This window comes from Thunnus thynnus, chromosome 17 (assembly GCF_963924715.1).
Source record: "Thunnus thynnus chromosome 17, fThuThy2.1, whole genome shotgun sequence".
NCBI classification, from domain to species: Eukaryota; Metazoa; Chordata; class Actinopteri; order Scombriformes; family Scombridae; genus Thunnus; species Thunnus thynnus.
In genome coordinates this window covers 13,716,370-13,736,197 of record NC_089533.1, presented here as the reverse complement: position 1 = coordinate 13,736,197, position 19,828 = coordinate 13,716,370, and the positions used below count along the sequence as shown (strand labels likewise).

General features: G+C 39.6%; 1 protein-coding gene across 1 annotated transcript in view; it reads right to left on the bottom strand.

Moving 5' to 3' along the window:
- Positions 1-19,504, bottom strand: part of rnf213a (ring finger protein 213a) — a 34,194-nt gene extending 14,690 nt beyond the window's left edge. Inside the window, exons 1-30 of the mRNA XM_067571075.1 lie at positions 19,362-19,504; positions 17,420-17,538; positions 15,688-15,836; positions 14,519-15,226; positions 14,204-14,376; positions 13,927-14,094; positions 12,942-13,147; positions 12,542-12,831; positions 12,190-12,449; positions 11,815-12,027; positions 11,508-11,700; positions 11,176-11,231; positions 10,669-10,843; positions 10,415-10,579; positions 10,199-10,297; positions 9,991-10,113; positions 9,613-9,796; positions 9,229-9,402; positions 8,940-9,092; positions 8,229-8,848; positions 7,904-8,063; positions 7,587-7,804; positions 6,920-7,057; positions 6,657-6,821; positions 4,889-6,146; positions 4,595-4,776; positions 4,339-4,494; positions 670-4,248; positions 457-581; positions 3-119 (exon numbers count right to left, since the gene is read on the bottom strand). Of these exons, the coding sequence (XP_067427176.1) occupies positions 3-119; positions 457-581; positions 670-4,248; positions 4,339-4,494; positions 4,595-4,776; positions 4,889-6,146; positions 6,657-6,821; positions 6,920-7,057; positions 7,587-7,804; positions 7,904-8,063; positions 8,229-8,848; positions 8,940-9,092; positions 9,229-9,402; positions 9,613-9,796; positions 9,991-10,113; positions 10,199-10,297; positions 10,415-10,579; positions 10,669-10,843; positions 11,176-11,231; positions 11,508-11,700; positions 11,815-12,027; positions 12,190-12,449; positions 12,542-12,831; positions 12,942-13,147; positions 13,927-14,094; positions 14,204-14,376; positions 14,519-15,226; positions 15,688-15,836; positions 17,420-17,519 (10,307 nt within the window). The 5' untranslated portion in view covers positions 17,520-17,538; positions 19,362-19,504. The remainder of the gene's footprint in view (positions 1-2; positions 120-456; positions 582-669; positions 4,249-4,338; positions 4,495-4,594; positions 4,777-4,888; positions 6,147-6,656; positions 6,822-6,919; positions 7,058-7,586; positions 7,805-7,903; positions 8,064-8,228; positions 8,849-8,939; positions 9,093-9,228; positions 9,403-9,612; positions 9,797-9,990; positions 10,114-10,198; positions 10,298-10,414; positions 10,580-10,668; positions 10,844-11,175; positions 11,232-11,507; positions 11,701-11,814; positions 12,028-12,189; positions 12,450-12,541; positions 12,832-12,941; positions 13,148-13,926; positions 14,095-14,203; positions 14,377-14,518; positions 15,227-15,687; positions 15,837-17,419; positions 17,539-19,361) is intronic.
- Positions 19,505-19,828: the final 324 nt, after the last annotated feature.

The window sequence follows — 19,828 nt, the reverse complement described above, 5'->3', positions numbered from 1 at the left end:
ACTTTGCAGATGCAATGAGATTGGCACTGTGAGTGGCTTCATCAAAATCACACTGAATGACAAGGATCTTGTTACAGGGTCCAGCGCTACTGCTTCCATTTCCGGCTGTGAGGAAGTTCCTATGATAAAACAGAATCTTCAGTGCTTGTCTAGACATACACTATATACTTACAATATACATCAATACAAATATCAAACAATCAGAATTGCTTTAAACAATCTAATTAAACTGTAAATTATAGAAGTATATAACTGCCCTTGTATCTTTTCTTCTCCTGGTTTCGATAAACACAGATATCAGTATTTACGAATTAAGTATATATTTCCATTGCTTAATTTATTACAGACTTTCTGGAATATGTGTAAAAATACCAACAAGTTTGAGGCAATAAATCGTAACTGTTATAAATTGTAATTTAAAATTTAAATGATACATTCCCCATTATATCAACAAACCTGATCTTCTTCAGGAAGGAGTGCTCTGTGTCAAACTGCTGGAGTGAGAGAAGCTCAATACTTTGCAACATTCGCTCCAGTGGTTCCAAGTCAGATGCCGTCAAAAGTCTGGAGAATGTAGTAACCTATGAAATTGTTTAAGTTACAATTAATAAGGACTTATGACTACAGCATATATTTGAAACTGGTATTGTATGATAACTTTGGAGTTACCTCTGTGAAGGTAGCGCAGCAATGTACTTCCTGCCTTGTGTGAGACAGTATGAAGTCAGCTAAACAGCTGTTACTCTGCTCTTCAAAGTAGACCCTGGCCAGATATTCACTCTCCACTTTGGGGAGGCCTGTGCAGTCCAATCGCACCACTGAGTCTGGTGTAGCACATTTAAGAAGTATGAGTTTAGCCTCATCAAGTGCTCTCCTCTCGGGATCTGAGATTTCCAAACTGTCATTCTGCTTCTCTATTACTTGAAGAACCACAGAAGCACATGTGTCTGAGTGGTAGCCGACAAAGACGTCTGGAGGTTTGTACTTGTATGTCTGGGCTATTGCTGCATGTTGACCGCTGAGAGACACAAAGAGTCTGACCCATCTCTCCAAATCATCCACCATCCTCTTCTGCTCAGTTTTAAGGACAGTGTGGATGTCCAGGTAATGTTTCTCCAGCCTGTTGATGAGAGGTATTGGAAATTGTTTGTAGACCACCTCTCTTTCCTCAATGACAATCAGCCGAAAGTCTTTGTGCACCCTACATTTGACACGGTGGGTTCCCAGTCCAAGATCCACATATTTCTGTCCTCCCAGATAGACATAATATTGGTTTAGAGCATCATAGAGACTTTCATAGAGGTTCTGCAAGTTTAGGAGCACAACAGTTTCACCAGTCTCCATGCAGATCTTTACTCTGTTGATGTTGCGGCAGATTTGGGTATACTCTTGGTCTTTTGGGAAGCTGGATCCAAAGATTATTTCTGGCTGACCACTTTCTGAAAAGAAGGTTTGCTGCAGGATCTGTAGGGCTGCATAGTTTTTTGTAAGCACCAGCAAATAGCGACATTCTTCCTCTTGCCCCACTGCCTGAATGTTTTCTCTTACAAACTCAATGGCACTGATGTTCTCAAGATTGGGTGTAATCTGCAGTCTTTTGGTGAAGACACTGACTACGTCCACATCATCCTTGCCACTGAAATTTCTCAACACTGCCTTCACAATCTCCTCTGCAGTGGGCTTCCGTTGAGAAGCTTTGGCAACTGCAAAAATCATCTTAATCAAGCTGTAATAGTCACGTAGGCCAAAAAAGCCTTTGCCTTGCTTGCGGCAGATGTTCAAGTAGGCTCTTGCAAAGGGTTGGAAGAAATCACTGACCTTCTCCAAAACCATTGCATCAGATGAGCATATGCCTTTAGCACTCTCAATGAGTTCCCTCTCATCAGGGTCACCACGGGACACAAAAATGCCTCTATTCATTTTTGCAGGGTCTAAAGCCCAGTTGGAGATGCCAATGAATCCCACCTTTTTGTGTGGCAGCGGCTCATCATCAATGCATCCCTCCTCTAGCAGTGGGTGAAGGGTTTTCAGTGGCATCTTTGGGGAGTCCTCAGCAAGCCCAATCTCATCAAGGACCACAACTGAAATGTATTCGTCCAGGTTTTTTCCTTCTTGGAAGCGTCCGCATTGCTTGAATGTATTAATGATGCCTTCTGGTGTTGAGTGAGGGCTACACTGGAAGGACACCAAATGGATCTGTTTAAGCATTTTGTAGAGGTCAGAATGAGCGGCTTGGCCCTGCATTGCATCTGCCACCAGAGTTTTAGACAGAGATTTTGAACTTCCAGGTTTTCCAACTAAGAAGAGAGGGATTCTTAGCTCAATGCAGAGAACCATCATGAAGACATTCTCCTTGAGGGCACTGTTTCTTGCAATAGTATCCCCCATTGGCACACCACTCAAGAGTAAATCCTGCATGAGTGAGATTTCCTGCATTACCTTTGCTGAGCTGTATGCTGCTGGTAGGCTTCTGCTGATTTTTTGTCTGTATTTATCCTTATGTTCTAGGCAGGCGTGGTAGCACACTCCTACGGCCATGACTAGAGACCACAGCACAGGGTCTCTGACCTCAGGCTGTCTCTCAGATTTTTCAAGCTCTGCAAAAAACATATCATGGTTGTCATAGAACCAAACAAAAGCCTGCATGCAGCGCTCCACATCTCTCAGGCTAACAAAGCTACATTCATCTTTTCTTGTCCGCATATACTTCTGGGAAGCTGAAAGGACATCAGTGATCCACTTAATGTAACTTTGATCAATCTCTTTGTTTTCAACCACTCTTTGCACAATCTGCTGGATATATATTTTCTCTGTGTGATCATTTAACTGTCCAAAGTCCCACACCAGAGGGATCATGCTTGGTGGCAAGGCTTGAACTCTATACACTAACTGGCGGAGAGGGATAGAGCCTAGCTTTTCATCTGTCTCCTCAGCTCGAACACGGTACCCAAGGCCAGCAGATTCTAACCTCTGAATCATCTCATCTGTATGCTTTCGGTAAGGGTTGCATGCTGCTATGATCTGCAATCCACAGTTGGGATCCACACTTTCCCCCTTGACTGTCTTGTCACAGAGGACCTCCTTAATACTGCTGATGGCCTCTGTAGTGTTGGCTTCATCAAAGAACAGAACAGAGTCAAATCCATAGTCTTGTTTGTTGATAGAAGCAATGGCTTCTGCTTCTCTGACTTTGGTGTAAATCATCTCTGAAGTTGTCCCTCCATGTACCTTGACCAGTTTCATGTTCTCAGTGGCCACTCCACTCCTCCGCAACTCAGAAAGAAATTTGATGAGCCGTGTCTTACCACATCCTGTCTCTCCCATGATGATGACAGGGATACCACACCTGAACCGCATATGGATTGCTAGCATCTTCAGTATGTTGTCAGTTGTGAGCTCATATGTTTCATCAGGGTCAAGAGGCCACTGGATACCAAGAACATTGCAGATTCGCTCTATTTTCTCCCCTCTGGGTAAGCGATCAAAGTCAATGTTGAAAGGAACTCTCTGTAGCTTTAGGCCTTCATACAGTGCCCTTGTCATGACGTTCTTTTTTATCACCCTTCCAGAGGTGGGCTCAATGGCGTCGACAGAGTCCTGTTCATTGGGCTGAAGATGAAAACCAATGAAGGTCATGGACACATGGTCATCATTAAAGAAGATGTATGGATGTGGTTCTGTTTCCCATCTCTTCCTAATCAGAAAAGGGGCCAAGTCTTCATCTCGGACACCAGTCAGGTCCCTCTGCAGCCTGCCAGGACTCTGGTCAGAGATGCTGAGTGATGGAGTGGCAAAATCCTTTGCCATCAGAATCATGAAGTCCACCACAAAGGTTTTGAATCCAGCTAGCGTATCCCCAGTGAAAGTGGCATCACAAAAAACAGATGTCTCACAGTCTTTCAGCTGCAGGTTGAGGAACCATGCAAAATTTCTCAGTTCTGCCCACGATGGGTCAATAATGCCACAGTACATGAGAAGCATCTGTAGACATTCCACGTGTGACCCTTCAACACCCTGATATGTGAAAACATCAAGATCACTGTGGTTATGAAACCGTTTGAGATACTGGTATGGTCGTTGAAAGGCTGCACTTCTGAATTCTTCGTCATCCATCAGTGGGTCTTCGTTGCTCACAATGGTGGTATCTTCTTGCTTCCTCATCTCCATCTCTACCATCAGCACCTCTTTCGGTGGTCGGCAGAAAATATTTGGGAACACATCTGTGAATGAGCTGTTCACAGTTTGAGCCTATGCAGAAAACAGATGAAAACACAACCAAAGGTAAGCAAAGGTTTAAAATCAAATGACAAATAATTAGTGCTAGTGCCAAACTCTTACCTGCCGTGAAGCATTTCTGGTTGGCTTGACAGTTGGCTCTAAAATCTCTATGACATACAGCTGCCTGTCACTGCATTTCCACATCTTTCCCTCAGAGTCCATCAGATAGTGCAGAATTAACAATTTGAAAAGAAACTCATGGAGGCCTTTCTGCACCTTTTTAAACACAGAAAAATCAATCCATTAACACTGTATTTAAAGTGCTGAGATATGTCTTATTAAAAAACATTAAATTCACATCAAGACTCATTATTACCGATGATGTGACATCAAAATGGAACATTGTGAGTTCTCTCTTTCTGGGGGTGTTCAACAGAGACTGAAGGATGGCATCCTCATCAACATTAGGTTCAATCAAGCGAATACGTTTCATCGTTGAGGGCTTTTTGGTTGAGTGCTTCAGTTTTTCATAGAGTCTCTTGATATAGAGAGATTTCCCTAAAATTGTGAAAAAAATGTCATCATGACAAGAATAAACAACCTTAGAAGTGATATATTCACCATCAGTGTCATTTGACAATTTGAAATAGACAGGTACATATATACGCACCAACACCAGCCCTTTTGGATGAGACAACTCCAACACACAGGCGGTCTTTGAATGCGGCTGCAGCACTGCATTGATTGGCTGGAACCACATAGTGTTTGTGGAGGTACCTCTGGATCCTCACCAATGGCTCTTGGGGAACAATGTGCAATCTGTATTGGCTGAAGGCTGATGGAAGGTAGGCATGCTCTCTTTCTGAGCTGCAGATGATGACAAGGCTGTAGTCCTTCTTGCTCTGCATTTTCATTCGCTGAAAAAAGTTTTCAACTTTAGAGCTCACTTCATAAGTAAGCAGGTCCCCATACAGTAGAGAGTATATCTTCTGTCCTCTGTAGCCTGTGCTGAGACAACGTCTGAGGAATAGCTCCACCTGTTCATAAGGTGTTGAGGAGTTGCACAGGAGGACTTCATCATAGGTTGGAAGTGTCTCGTCCTCGCTACTCATGTAAATGGAGATGCAGGATGTCAAGATCTCATCGTATGGGCAAACAATGAGGTTTGGATTTCCGGTGACCAGGCCATTAGGGAGCTGTCTCTTTATGAACTTCCCTATGTTCTTATCAGAAATGTCTTCTTCACTCTCATTTTCTTCACTCTCATCTTCTTTGTTGGCCAGTATTTCCAAAAGTCTTCCAAGACTTTTTATGTCAAGAATGTGTGGAAGAAAATTCTTCATGTCTTTCATGTAAGCATTCCACATTAGATCAAATTTTTGTAAACCATTTGCTTGTTCCACAAGACTTGGCATAGGATCCAATTCGCTAGTGAAGTCTGGAACTCCCAGCTCACTTGTTTGCACCACAACAAAGGTCTGAAACTCAATGTCCTTATTTTGCTCTTGTGGTTTGGTGAGGATTTCATACTGGAGTTTATGCCAGACTTGCCTCAAGTCTGAGGTGGTGCAATTTGGCTTGACAAAGGAGAGCATCATGAGAACTTGATCCTCCACATTGGGGACATTTTGCTGAGTAAGCTTGCTGCATAAGTAGACAATTTGTTCGGCTGTATAATAGTTCAAATAGTAATGTTGGGATCTCTGTTTGTCCACAAAATCCATCCAGTAGTCCAGGCATTTCTCCATTTTCTTGCACAGCTCAGGAAGCTGCTCCTCTATGCTGCCCTCCACAAGAACACTCCCCAACCCTCCCAAGTCCATCATAATACCACAGTTGATATGGGCTTCCCAGTGTCTGAACAGAGGATTCCCAGCAGTGTAGAGGGCAATGAATGCTTCAGCTAGTCTTTGAACACTGGCAAAAACCTGAAAAAAAAATTCAAACAGTCAGATGCAACTGTTCATACATTTTTGTATGTACAGTATATTTAGGAAGTTCTAATCCGCAAGATCTTTATTTTGTATCCATGAACATCATTTGTATACCTCTGTATAGTTTATCTGATTGCAACACATTTTAACTATACATCATGACTATTCGTAATATATATATTCTTCAACAACCAAAAGACTCAGTGGGATTGTCCAATGTTTTTACCAAAAGCATGCTGGGAAAGGGTCCAGTAAGCTCTGTTGGTTTGATTGTCTTGCCAGAATTTATTATTCTTTTTATTTTATCATAATTCTTATTATTTCATTATTACTGGGGTGTCTGTTCATCTTTTAAACAATTTGATGCACCTTTAATGATAGAAAACATTGTACAAAACATTTCATAATATGATACTTATTAGTAGTAGTAAATATTTAAGTAGTAGTAACAGAATTAGTAGCATTAATATGTTAACAGAATAAAAGAAAAATATTTAAAAATACCTCTGCAAAGTGATCAACTTCATTCTGCCCCTGATCCCCTTTCCCAGACATGAGCATGAGTTTGTTCTGCAGCTCCCGAAGATCCTCAAGAGAATAGCAGCGCATCTGCTGGCCCTCATCATGGTCCTCTGGAATCTGCACCTTCAGGATGGTGTCAAGACTCAACTAGATTGAAAAACAGAAATACACTCTCATATATAACTTTGTAGGTACATTTAAAGGCAGTATTTTCATATTTCATCATCTTTGATTCTTTTATTTACCTTTTTTACATTTTGTGCACTGATCAGGTAGATACCCTTGTTGTTGATGGCTGATGCTAACGAGAGAGATGACAGCTCCACTGACCCATGACTTTCCTTCACAGTCTTCAGCCATTCCAAATGGCGTGCGCTGTCCCGCTACAAAAGAAGACAGCATTCTCAAATGTGCTGTTCAATATTAATTTTTCGTTTCATGGGATTAGGGTTATGTTTAACCCAAGTACCCTGACTGTATCACACTAATGTTTATGTGAGTGTTTAGAGTTTGCAGTTAACTCTTTAAGTTGTCTATTATCAATGTATTCCAGAGATGTATTACCTTCAGCAAATTCTTAACCAGCAAGGAATTAGTCAATTCTGTTTGTACAATTATAAAACAATTCCTCATGTCTGGAGTCCTCTCTAGTTAAACATTGCACAAAATACCCAGATGAATGTTGTAGAGAAGAAGGGAACCCAAAACCATCTGCCTCTGGGTGATTTAATGTCTATCAAGCATCACCAACTGTCTGTGGCATCAAAGTGGCATCGACATATCAATTAGTCACTCTCGTTGTAAATTAAAAAACTGAGGATAATCCTCAGATCCAAGGCTCAATTGTGATCGATCATGCAGTTTGGCGCAGTATTTTTAGTAGTAATAGTAGTAGCAAAGATGTCCTCTTACTAGTTTTTTTGGTAGGTTGCTGTCATTCTCCAAAGCTCTCCAGAGCTTCTTCAGCACCCCTTTGAAGGCATGAAAATCTGAGTCTGGTTTAAGCTCATACAGCATGGAAGAGTAGCCCTGGACAGCATCATGGAAGCAAGCCACACGATCCACATCCATGTCATTCTCTCCCGCAGAGATGGAAGCCAGGTCAACGAACACCTTCAGCTCATTGATATCTGAAAATAAATAACATTTATTATGTGATTTGCCTGAAAGAGCACTAAAATACATTGGTCTTAATTGGTGCAACTAGAGTAGATAGTAACTATTTTTACCTTCAAGTGCATCCTTTACCCATCTCACAAAGTGTCCTCTGAGTCCCAGCTCATGTAAGCAAAGTCTGCGGGGCTCAGTGATGTCCACCAGAACCATCTTTGCTTGCATCAAATCATTGTCAATCCGACTAAGCTGCTCCTGCTGAAAGTCTGCATGATTCTGAAGGGAGAGGAAAGTCAAAAGTTAACATTGCTTTTGCAACTTCTGAATAGGTTCAAACACAGTACCTTCATACACATGTAGTGTGAAGAGGGTGATTTTTAGCCTGATGGAATTTGGCACAAGGCATAATAGTTTTGGGTGAGATATACTAAGGCCACTTACAACTTCTGTGAGTGTCTCCAGAACTCTGAAGTCCCCTTGAAGACAAAGCGTCTCTTTGACCTTCATGATAATTTGAGCTGATGCCACAGCTAGATGGAGCTCATGATACTGCTCGATCTGATGAACCCTACTGTGGATCCACTGTTTGTCAGTCGACCTATCAACTCTGCACATGATGTCCAGGTCCTGTGCAAGCTCGTCGTACTTGCCCTTGTATGCTTTGAAGAGCTGGTTGACCTCCTCAAGCCTTATACTGCCATTCTTCAGACAAGTATAGATGTCTTTGTAATCAGCAAAGCAAGGCACAAAAATGTCATCATGTATCATTTCAGGTGTTGCCATAATGTCTGCTAATTCACGTTTATCAGGATCCTCATCATCCATTTCCTCAGTGGCCAGCAGTCTGACTTGTTTCTCCCAACACACTTTGAATAAATGACTGTCTCTGAATGTGAACAGGACTTCTGCCATTTCTCTGATTTCTTCCTCCAGACTGAAGTAGGTGACAACACCAGCCATCGGAGAGGGCAGTTGGTCAAATGGGTGGACCTCCATGAAATGGTTCAGGGGCATGACCTCAATGTTGACCTGCTGTCTCTCTTCCATTCCGGCAATATCAACTATCATTGAAATCAAATATGAAGATGTTAAATTTGCTGCAACTGCATGATCAAACAAAACTGACTCATTCTCCTGACATGACCTCCATACCTGTCATATGTTCCTCAAGTTTGTGGCTCACTGTTAAGATGACGTCTACCAGCTCCTTCTCATGGTACACTGCGTCAACTTCATCTTGTCTGCACTGTAACAGCCTCCTCATTTTGGTATTATCCTTGTGACGTTCATTCTCAGAGAGGCAATCTGTTAATGACAAATCCCACATGCATCTTAATATGTCTATTATATTAGGCCTTTGCAAGCCATCATGCCATATGAAATACACATGTTCTGGGGTTATTAATCATTAAATGATGAGAAATCTGATGATGGTTGTTACCGATCTTCAGCAGTTCCAAGAAGGCATCTTTCCTCTTCAAAATGATATTGAGCAGGTTGATCTTAATGTTTCCATGAATAACTTGATTTTTGATGGCTGTGAATGATGATATTGCTATAGCAATTCTGTCTCTGGCATCTTGAGAGAGTTTCTCAATCAGCTTTTCCTCTGCTCCTGCAATGACAGAAATTACATCGGCAAATATTACAATACTTGACTTCTGTCATGAAGTCATGAACTGAGGCCCACTTTGCTCTTATAAATTAGAGAACATAGTAGGTTGTCACTCCTTTTTTTACTATTATTTTCTACCTTCCCACCCTACAGAATTATTCAGTTTGGGGTGTGCATGATTCACTGATCAATATTGTTCTGAGTAGATACCGTGTAGTTGGAAAATGTCTTTGGCAGCAGTCCAGGAGAGGAGGTGCTGAATGACAACTTCTTCAACTTCCTGATAATTTCCTTGATGATCCCTTGGCCAGGATTTCTGGATAATGGCTGAGATGAGTTTCCCGAACTTCCAAGTTATCTTGAACCTCTCAAAAAGTTTGCCCTCAGACTTGGTCTGTTTATGAGGTAAAATAGCAATAAACAATACTGTGTATATCTCAAATACATGCAGAAAATCTGTGAATCACACAGTTCCTTTCATATCTTCATAAGAAAATTCTCCAAACTGCATGTTTAGGAGGTTTGATTTGGAATTCTCTAGTTTTGGTCTGTTTGATGATGTTGTTGTTCTTCAGTGTGGCTTCATACCTGGCACAAAGACGTAACAGCCTCAAGAGCACACTTCTCAATACTGGCAGCAACATGTGGATGGGAATCACTGAGTTCCTCTATCTTTGTGCAGTAGAATTCAATTTGATCCAAAGCAGATTCCTAAAACCACACAGTCACACAATATATTAAATATTTCATAGTTAAAAACAATTTAACTGAAATTTGAAAAGGATGTATCACATACCTGTTTGTACTTGCCCTCAAAATCCCTAGTAAACATCTGTCTCCACTCTTTTGTGCAATTCTCATCTTTGAAGTGGATGGAGATAATGTTGTTCCACATCTGTAAAACACAACCAACAAAGGAACAATTTTCCAGACTTTCTCTACCAGTGATGAGTTGTGAGTATTCATCTGTATATATTGTATTTTATTCATGAAATATAATGACACTGCTCACTTCAATCTCTGCTGTAGCCTCAACCTTGAGGTACAAGGAGGACACACCCCTGTTGAGCAAACCTTTAATGAAAGACTGACTGATCCAGTCTCTCATGATGACCATTGCGTGAGAGATCACCATGTCTTTTGCATACTGCTGCTCTCTGTCCCCTTCTTGAGTCTCCTAAATATGAATTATTAGTATTTGAGATTAAAAAACGTATTTCAGTCTGAAATATTAACAGCTTGCTTCATAGGAGTCACTTGACATACCTGTTGCTTGTTACACTGAACAAAGTCTGACACTGATGCAACCAGATTCATGCAAGCAACAGGAATATCAGGGTAGTTCTGGAGATATGAGGTCGGTTTGACTCCTTTGCAGATCTTCTCTAACAGTTTCACTGCAGTTGCCAGGCACTCTCTCCTGTAAAGCTCTGTACAATATCTTTCATAAACAAAAAGAGTGAAGATTAGGAAATAAATACTGGAAAATAAGGCATAATATAACAAAATATAACAAATACAACACCTGACATTAACAGCACAGAGACATTTTGTCTTTGTGTCAGACATGTCGGAACTAAAGATATTCACCATTTAATCTTAATTACTTTGCAACTATTTTAGTAGAAGATAGTGTAATAAACTTGGACCCATGCAAAATGTGAAATGGTCTGAACACTGACAATTTAACCAACACATACAAAGTGTCTGTCAAGAGTCTTAATATCTATGCTACAATATTAAAAATCCTCTAAAATAATGACAGCAAATCACCTGTATTTTTCCTCAATGAGCTGGCCTTGGATATGTGATAGAATGGCAGATACTGTCTGTAAAACAAAAACAAGAAAATTAATTAATTTACTTTATACCATGGTCATTGAAAATTCTCAATTCTCATTGGCTGGCGGGTGTGGATTTATTTCTAGTAACTAGACAGTATAACTGGACACCTATGATGCAGCTGTTTGTTTGCAGTTTTAAATTAGTAAGTGACAATGCCTGACAAGTTTACATTCCACAGCTGTAATGGATTTTGTGAAGGCAATAACTTACATGACTTGCTATATTTTATATAACCTGGAGATGTCTGTTTTTCCACTCACCTGGAAGACACTGTAGGTAATATCCTGAGGAACCTTATTCATGAAAACATGAAGCATGTCCAGCAGCTCACAGTTAATGTTGATGCTACACTCCACCAGATCCTCAATTGACATCAAGTACAAGCAGGATCGCACTGCAAGTGCATCCACCTCCATCAAGTAACTGTGGCTTTTTGTCAGATTCACCAGTGCCCTAAGAACAAGAGAGGGACCAAAAAAGGTACAGTAACATGCATCCATTTCCAAATAAAAGCATTGGAAGATGTATGCCTAAGCTATACTTTGGAAAAGTCAGAGGGGCTCTTACTTCCTATCTTGACTGTTCATGGTATGGTATGAAGAGGTACCCACGTCAAGGCCTTGCAAACCTGCCCAAGACAAGCCATACTTTCCAGATCGTGGTACCTCAAAGGGCTTTATGGTGCCTTTGAGGAGGTGGAGAAGTGGTAGTACCAGAATCCATCGGGGCATTCCTGTTGTTTTCACAGTCTTTATAAGAGACTCCAACACTTCTGGCAGACTACAACAAAGATAATTTTATGAGCATCTAAAGGAAAATTAATTATCAGAGTAAACAGATACATACAGTATATTATTACTCTGTAGTCAGTTGATCATAACAGTAATTTCAAATTAGTGATACATATGATTACAGGCTTAAATAAAAAGATTGGGCACTTACTTTTTGAGAATGTCGACATCCTGAGAAAAATCTGTCCAGTACTTGAGGAAGTCATCTTTGTTTAGTTTGGGTAAACACAGCAAATTGCAGAGCCGATGGAGCTCAGCATTTTCCAGTTTGATACGATGCTGTCTACATACACAGAGCATGATCACAGCCGCTCTCATGGGATCCTGAATGTAGAGATTCTTTCCGTCTCCGTCCTTCAGCAACTGAGGAATCATGTTTGTCAGCATGAATTGCTTCAGCAGCCTCCTTACCTAGGAAATAAAACCGGAGAAACAAAGAGGGTGAGCTGAGTTGATTATACCTGGGTGCATCTAGACTTTGTACACAAAGGTTGTGATCTTACATCATCTTCTCCATAGTCTAAGGAGTGCCATTTCCTTTGCGTCTCCTCATACACAAAAGGGTTCCCATAAATCTCAAAGAACTGATTCAGCTGGATCAGAAAACTCTTCAAGTTGGTATCAGTCCAGCTCCTGAGAAGATCAAATATGGTCCCCAACATTATATCCCCGGCAATCTCTCTGCCTTGAATCAGAGTCTTCCTTTGTTCAGGCCAGATGGCGTCTTTAAGGCGTTTGAGCACATTCTTTGATGGCTCTGCACAGATGATGTCATCATATTGATGCCAGTCCCCTGTTACAAAAAGATACAGCAGACATGTAAATATGTGTAATGCATAATCATAATATGTCATAATATTCAAATGCTATTAGCATGCTGGACCAACTGAAGGTTACATTTACCATCTTCATTGATGAGGTGGGACTTCACAAACAAGCATCTGTTGGTGGTGTGGAGTGTAGAATCCAGTTTGTATATGTATTCATACTCATATTTGTCCTTTTTAGTCCTATAGACAACATATTTGTATGGTATCGACACAGATACAGCTTTAGTTTTGGATGTCATCAGTCTGCCCTCAACCAGAAACCCATGTTCTCCAAGATTCCTGTGTGAGTGTCAGGGAGACAGGAAATTAAGAGCAGCCCAGTTTGTCCATACTTACATGAAAAGCCTAAGCTAATCCCCCCTCTGCCAATATGGGGCAGGTAGCAGCTTTACCCTGAGCTGATGATCTGAGATGAAGTCAAAGTCTGTTTGTCAAGAAGCAAAATAGTATGTACACACTTACCGAGCACATTATTATGAACACCTGTGCAATCTAATGCAGCCCAATACAACAGTTCTGCCATAAATTTCTACTTTTAGTTGTTTTTGTTTTGTCAGAAAGGTGATAATTCTACGTCACGCGTATTATTGACATCATAGTGGGTGGTGGTGGACTGGAGTGCATTATATTGAAAAGTGTTCCTGATATCTTTTTAGCATTCCTAAAAATGTTCCCCCCTCAAGTATGTTAATCGGGTGGACAAAATATAAGGAACATTTTTCAATATAATGTACTCCAGTACACCACCAACACCTACTATAACCAAAGTAATAAATATTAAGTAGAATTATCACCTTTCTGACAATTTTAACAAAAAATGAAAATGTATAAACAGTAAAATGTAATGTATATAAGAGTAGAATTTATGGCAGAGCTGTTACATCAGATTGCATTAGATTGCACAGGTGTCACTAATAAAGTGCTCAGTGAGTGTATATTAAGTACAACAATGACTGTGTGGAGAAAAGTGTATGCTTTAGAAATCAAAGAAAATTCAATTTTCATTGGTTGATGTGCCCAGACATTAAGCCACTATAAGAACTTTGTTGACAAAGTACCTGCTCACAGACAGCTCAACTGCATCTTCCTTCCATGTCCCAATGTGAGACCCAGCCCTGATGAAGATACGATCTTCATTTGGATCAAATTTGAAATCCTTTGAGAGAACTGCATGAAAGTAAATTGTGAGTCTTTCACGAATACCAATGGTCTTGCTGCTGGTCGGCCTGAAAACCAAAAATATATCAATTTAGATATAGTAAATATTATGCACAGAATTTGAACTGGCAAAGGTGATCAAAAGAAAATGTGTACAACCATCTGAGAGAACTTCACCTTTTGGGTGGCGGGCCCGTTCGGGTGCTGGATTCTGTGTTATTCTTACTGCCGTCTTTACTTCCCTTGTCAGCGTCTGAGGTTTGTCCTGCAGTCGAGTCCTTTCCGCTCTGCTGAGTCTCCATGTACTCTACTGGCCCCTGTGGGTCCACACTGGAGCCTGTGTTTTCAGCCTATAAACGTTGGATAATTCTATTAAGTATATGTAAAAAATTATGAAAATTCCTCCCTGAACTTTCTCCACTCAAAGGATAAAAATTTGCTCATATATGAGTTGATAATTATTACTTTTAATGAACTATTTTCCATCATTACCTTTGATGAAGTTTGAGGACCAAAAACCATCTTTTGTTCAGCTGCCACAGTTTGCTTCTGTTTCTGTTCCTGCTGATGTTTTTCCTTCTGTTTGGTTTGTCCCGTCTGTTTCGCATTTGGATCCACATTGGCATTCTGGTCAATAATGGGTTGTTTAGTGGTGGCTGTGTCTTTCTTGGCTTTTGAGTTTTTACTTTCGGTCTTTTGATCTTTAGGGTTAGTGGGCTTTGTCCCTTTGCCTGACCCCAACTGAGAAGTCGTGTTCTTGTTGTCCTCTGATAAGGGATTAGTCGGAGTGTCAGCTGGTGCTGCTTTGACTGTCTGGTCCTGAGTTGATTTCGGTTCATTGCTCTCTCCCTGCATATGGTTACCTGGAGCTGCCTCAGACTGCCTCGCTGTACTTGGCTCTGATGTGGCAACAGTCTTTCCACTCTGAATAACTTGTGTCTCTTCAGAAGGTGCAGGAGTAATGTTAGCTGCTGAGGAACTAGACTGGTTCTCTAGTGAGGAGACCTCATTTTGGAGTGAGTCTGGTGTTTCGTCCATTGCATTATCAGAGCTTTCACTGTCAGAAGAGTCTCTTCCGCCCTGCGTCCTCTTCCCCTGGTTCTCTCCCAGAGAGATGTGGGACAGGTCAGAGAGGCTTTGATCTTTGTCCGATGACAAGTGGCCATCTTTCTTCTTTCTGTTCTTCTTTCTCTTTTTTTTCTAATAAGACCAAAGAGAATAACATCAATTTTAAAAACTGTTTTGCTTCAAAAATAAAAATATACAACTTTATGTATCTATATAAAAATCTATATGTAATATATATGATAACTAATCATTGAAAAACCTTGATATAATTCTCTATTTATAGGAAATAATAAAAAAGAGATCATAGCATTCTTAAAATTAAGTCAGCAGTTGTTGATTTTTGCAAACACTGATAGATTGCAGCTGTTTCTATAAGGAAAATATTAGTGTGGCAATGACAAATTACATAGGAAACTGAAATTTGATTTTTTTTTTAATTACCATAAATTAAATAAAAATGTGCTAGAGAGGTGAGAGATCAACAATCATAAAATCATTGGAGACTATAGTTCCCAAATGTAAGTGATGGTGGTAACTAAGTGCACCTAAACTCATTTTAAGCTCCCCATTGCTAAAACTGAAGAGTTACTCACCTTTTTCTTTGGGTTGTTGTTGGTCTCTTCATTCGGTCGTTTGGGGGATTTACCAGAATCTTTGCTGTCCACAGGTGGGATGTTTTTCACTGTATTATCACTTGTGCCTTCCAAGTCTGCTACCAAGGACTTGGGCTGATTGTCTGTATCTGGAATAAAGGTAGGTGTTATGCAAATCAGACTGACAAATCAAACCCCAGTGAGTGATAACTACGCAGAAATGCAAAGTATGCTCTGGGAATTATCAAGTGTAGTGTGTTGCCGCAGACTAATTTGCATTCTAGTCAAATCAAAATCACATCATGTAGCCAGGGGAAGACTTGAAGGAAGAGGAAATCTCATAAATAATAGAAAAGTTCAATAATGTTTTATTTTACAGATCCTTTAATTTTATACTAATTTTCTGCAAATTATCTAAGTAACTTGAAGGTACTTAACAGTTAATTTTTATTTTTTACAGAAAGGCTGGTGCAATTTGATACAAATTATTTAAAAATTTTAAAAAATAATAATAATAAAAATAATAAATTAGACACTTAGCAATTCTTTGACTGACAGAAAAAAAACATTCTTTTCAGTGTGTAGTTTTGTGTGTCAAACTACATATTAGCATGTTCAGTTAAAATGCTGGAATAAGTGAGCATCTATCAACAATGTCAGTAACACTTTATTTTACAGATCTCTTACTTTCCTACCAATTTCCAATAGTTTTATATAGGAAATGTGCTCATTATAGAGTTTTTAATAAAGAAGTAATCTAATATGCTAACATGTAGTTTGACACACAAAACTACACACTGAGAAACACACATTTTCAGTCAGTTAAGGAATTCTTAGGAATATAATTAATTAATTAATATTCAATTAAATTTCCTGTACCCATAAAATAAAGCATTATCTACAGTTCAAATGTCAGAATAAAATATGAAATAGAAAAGATCAGTGTTATCACTTTAAACCCATCTGGGCTTCTTTTTCTTTTACTTTTATTTTCAATTATCAGTTACAAACACACTTTTCTCTAACAGCTTGATCAGTACGTCACTGTGCTCAAGTTTGAACCAAAGCCAGTTACAGTGAATGTGCCTTTTCCTTGTCGGTACATAATAACGTAGCTCACAATACTAATACTGACCTTGATCTCAAAGGAAATGTTACTCTGAATATAAATATACTGTTTGTTTAATCCCAACCCGTCCAGATAAAGTGTGGAAAGATAATGCACAGATGCTGCCATCTTGAGGTCAGAAAATAACACTTAAAGACAACTTATTTTATTGTTTTTGTGTGAAACACTTTGTAATTTTGCTTTCATAAGTGCTATATAAGTACAGTAATGCAATGTAATGTAAATCCTCATGCCATAACAATATACAGAATACAAGTTTTGAACAGTTGATCATCATCACATCTTTTTACATGCTTACTCTACATTCAAAATGTTACATTTTTCATTTTTGGAAAAAGTGACATTTAATTATGTCTGGGCAGTTTTACATTCCAACCAGAGTGCAGATGATAGAGGAGTCATACCAAAAAACCTGCATACTCCAGTCCTACGTGTCACAATGTGCCCCTTATATAATGCCAAAAATTATATTCTGGATGAGATATTGACAAACTGTATTAATTGTGTAACTGTGAATTAAGACAGTCTCTCTTTAAGACAATGTGTGGAGCTGATTAACCGAATTATGCAAGTAAACAGATGCTATTGAGCCATCCTACTTACCCTGTGTGTTTGCAGGTTGGACAGACAGCTCCTGGCCACACTCACTGCAATACTTGGGTTTCTTCTCCAAACTATTGTGGCCACAACGTGAGCACTTCATCTTCAGACTTCAGTGATTTCTGCAAAAGAAAAGAAACAGGTTATGTACCTCAAAGACCCGCCAAGTGGTGAATCTCTTTCACTTTCAATTCTTCCAGTCGAGGCCTTATCATGAGACCGTGTTCAGCTCTGCAAATCAACAGCACAGAACTCAGTTGTGTCTTTTATTTGGACTTTGAGTCTTTCCAAACAAACTGACCTGTAAACATTTTGCTAAGTGACTGAAATGGAGATAACAATGCGACAGTCTGTGGTGCCACTGCACGCCCACCTACAGTCCTCCTAACTAAGGCAATTTCACTTCACAGCCAGAGAAGGGAAAATCGAAAGAGGTCTCACTGCGGACCACAATAAACCTCGAGAAATAATACACTATGATGAAGCTTTAGAAACATAAAACTGATCAAAACTAGTTTGAAGAAGAAAAGAAGTTTTTTTTTCCAGTGACTCATAAAAAATGTAAAGCAGTTTTTATTTTGTCTATCCGTAAAATATTTTAAACATTTTGTTTTTGCACCAAATTACCATTCTCAGGGTGCAAAGGGCAGTAGATAAGAGTTCACTGTCACAAGGCTGAAACACTTCACAATTTAGGTAATTAGTTTTGATGTTATGGATGAAGAGTGTAGAATATATCAACACTCAGTATTATATTATCTTGTGAGAATCACTGATGACTGTAACTAAAAAGGTTTCAATGATATCTCTGAATTTATATTTCATACGATAGTTTGACTGCATTGCTGCACTCTTTTTGCTGAAACCTGCCGGATTTCTGGACTTCTGATACACCCTGAGGCACGTAAACTTGAGCGTTTAAGCCCCCAGAGACCAGTGTTGTGATTGAGTAATGTTGCACTTTGTTCAAATATATTTTTGTCTTGTGTGATATAACCGGTAAATTCAGGTCTGAATTTAACACATCATGTTCTTATGACTTACTGACAGGCATAGGAAATAAACTTTCAACACCAGGGCCAATGGAAAAAGGAGACAGACACATTTACTTTCATTGTACTGACGGTTTCTGGGATATGGATTGTGGTGCACATACTTTACATGTTCTAGGTCTCAACTGTCACTCAAACTGAGAATCGCTACATATTGAGATGATTTTTTTTTCTCATGAAAAGTCATACAATTATTTACACATTTGCAAATCTCTGCAGTAAAAAATACCAAAAGAAAATAGAAAGAGGACAACATGCTCATATTTACAGCCTAAAATGGGGGACAGTTTTTCCACTACAGAGTGATTCCTCTTCTTAAAGAAAAGATATTTGGTTTCACGTCTCAGCCAATCACATATTTAGTTCGCAACATCGCGTGTAGGTCTCTTCCTGTTTTGATTCCAACCTATAACCTCGGTCACAACAGTAAAACTGAGATTGCTAACCAAACAAACACAGTAGATAGTCACCATAATTATTTCAAGTATCACGACACATTTATCAACTGCCGTAACAGCTCTGACACACAAAACAACTGTCCTTGAAACATTATGGCAGCGAGTTAGCTTAGCTAACTTAGCTAACTAGCGCGTACTATAACAGCCAGTCTGTTGAGCTGCGCAGCTAACATTAGCTCGGCCAGTTTGCTCCTGAAGTCAGACTTTCCAGGGAAAAAAGCAGCGATAACGATAATGTGCAGATGCCATGATAGGAGTCAATCGAATAACATCACAGTCAAACCCTAATTTGAGCCAGCCATTGTCAGAAGTGTCCTGTGACAGCCCGGTCTAATAGCTACTCCAGCTAATTGTGGATTAGTTTATTCTTAGTTTGTCATAACGTGAAGTCATTATCGTTATCACCCCCAGCTTTCTACATTTCAGCGGTCTTACCTGAGCTGAGTGCGTCACGACCTTTTTTCTGTCCTGCAGATAGAAAAGCCTTCATGTCATCTCTGCTGCACCTGCGATGTGCCGGTGGAGAGTTATATACGAGCTTTGTTTCGTTTCATTTCCGCATGTATTCTAAAGTTTCGTTTTGTCAGAAATGGGCGTCAACTAATAAAAAAATTACTTATTACTTTATGACTCATATCATTGTTTATCTGGACTGGGGAGGAGGTGCGAGTTTTGATTTCTCCAGTGTGGAGAGTAACTAATTAGGACTCTCATTACTTTAGCTTTAACAATCTTATGTCATTCATAAATTGGTCAATCTACTTTCACCAAAGTGTATTTTTGATGATGTATAATTAACTTTGAACACAAGAACTACTGTACAGTTGCTATCTATGGCACAATCCCAGAGGTTATACTTGTTAAATTTCTTTAAAAAATGGTCACTACTAAAGCAAATTGGA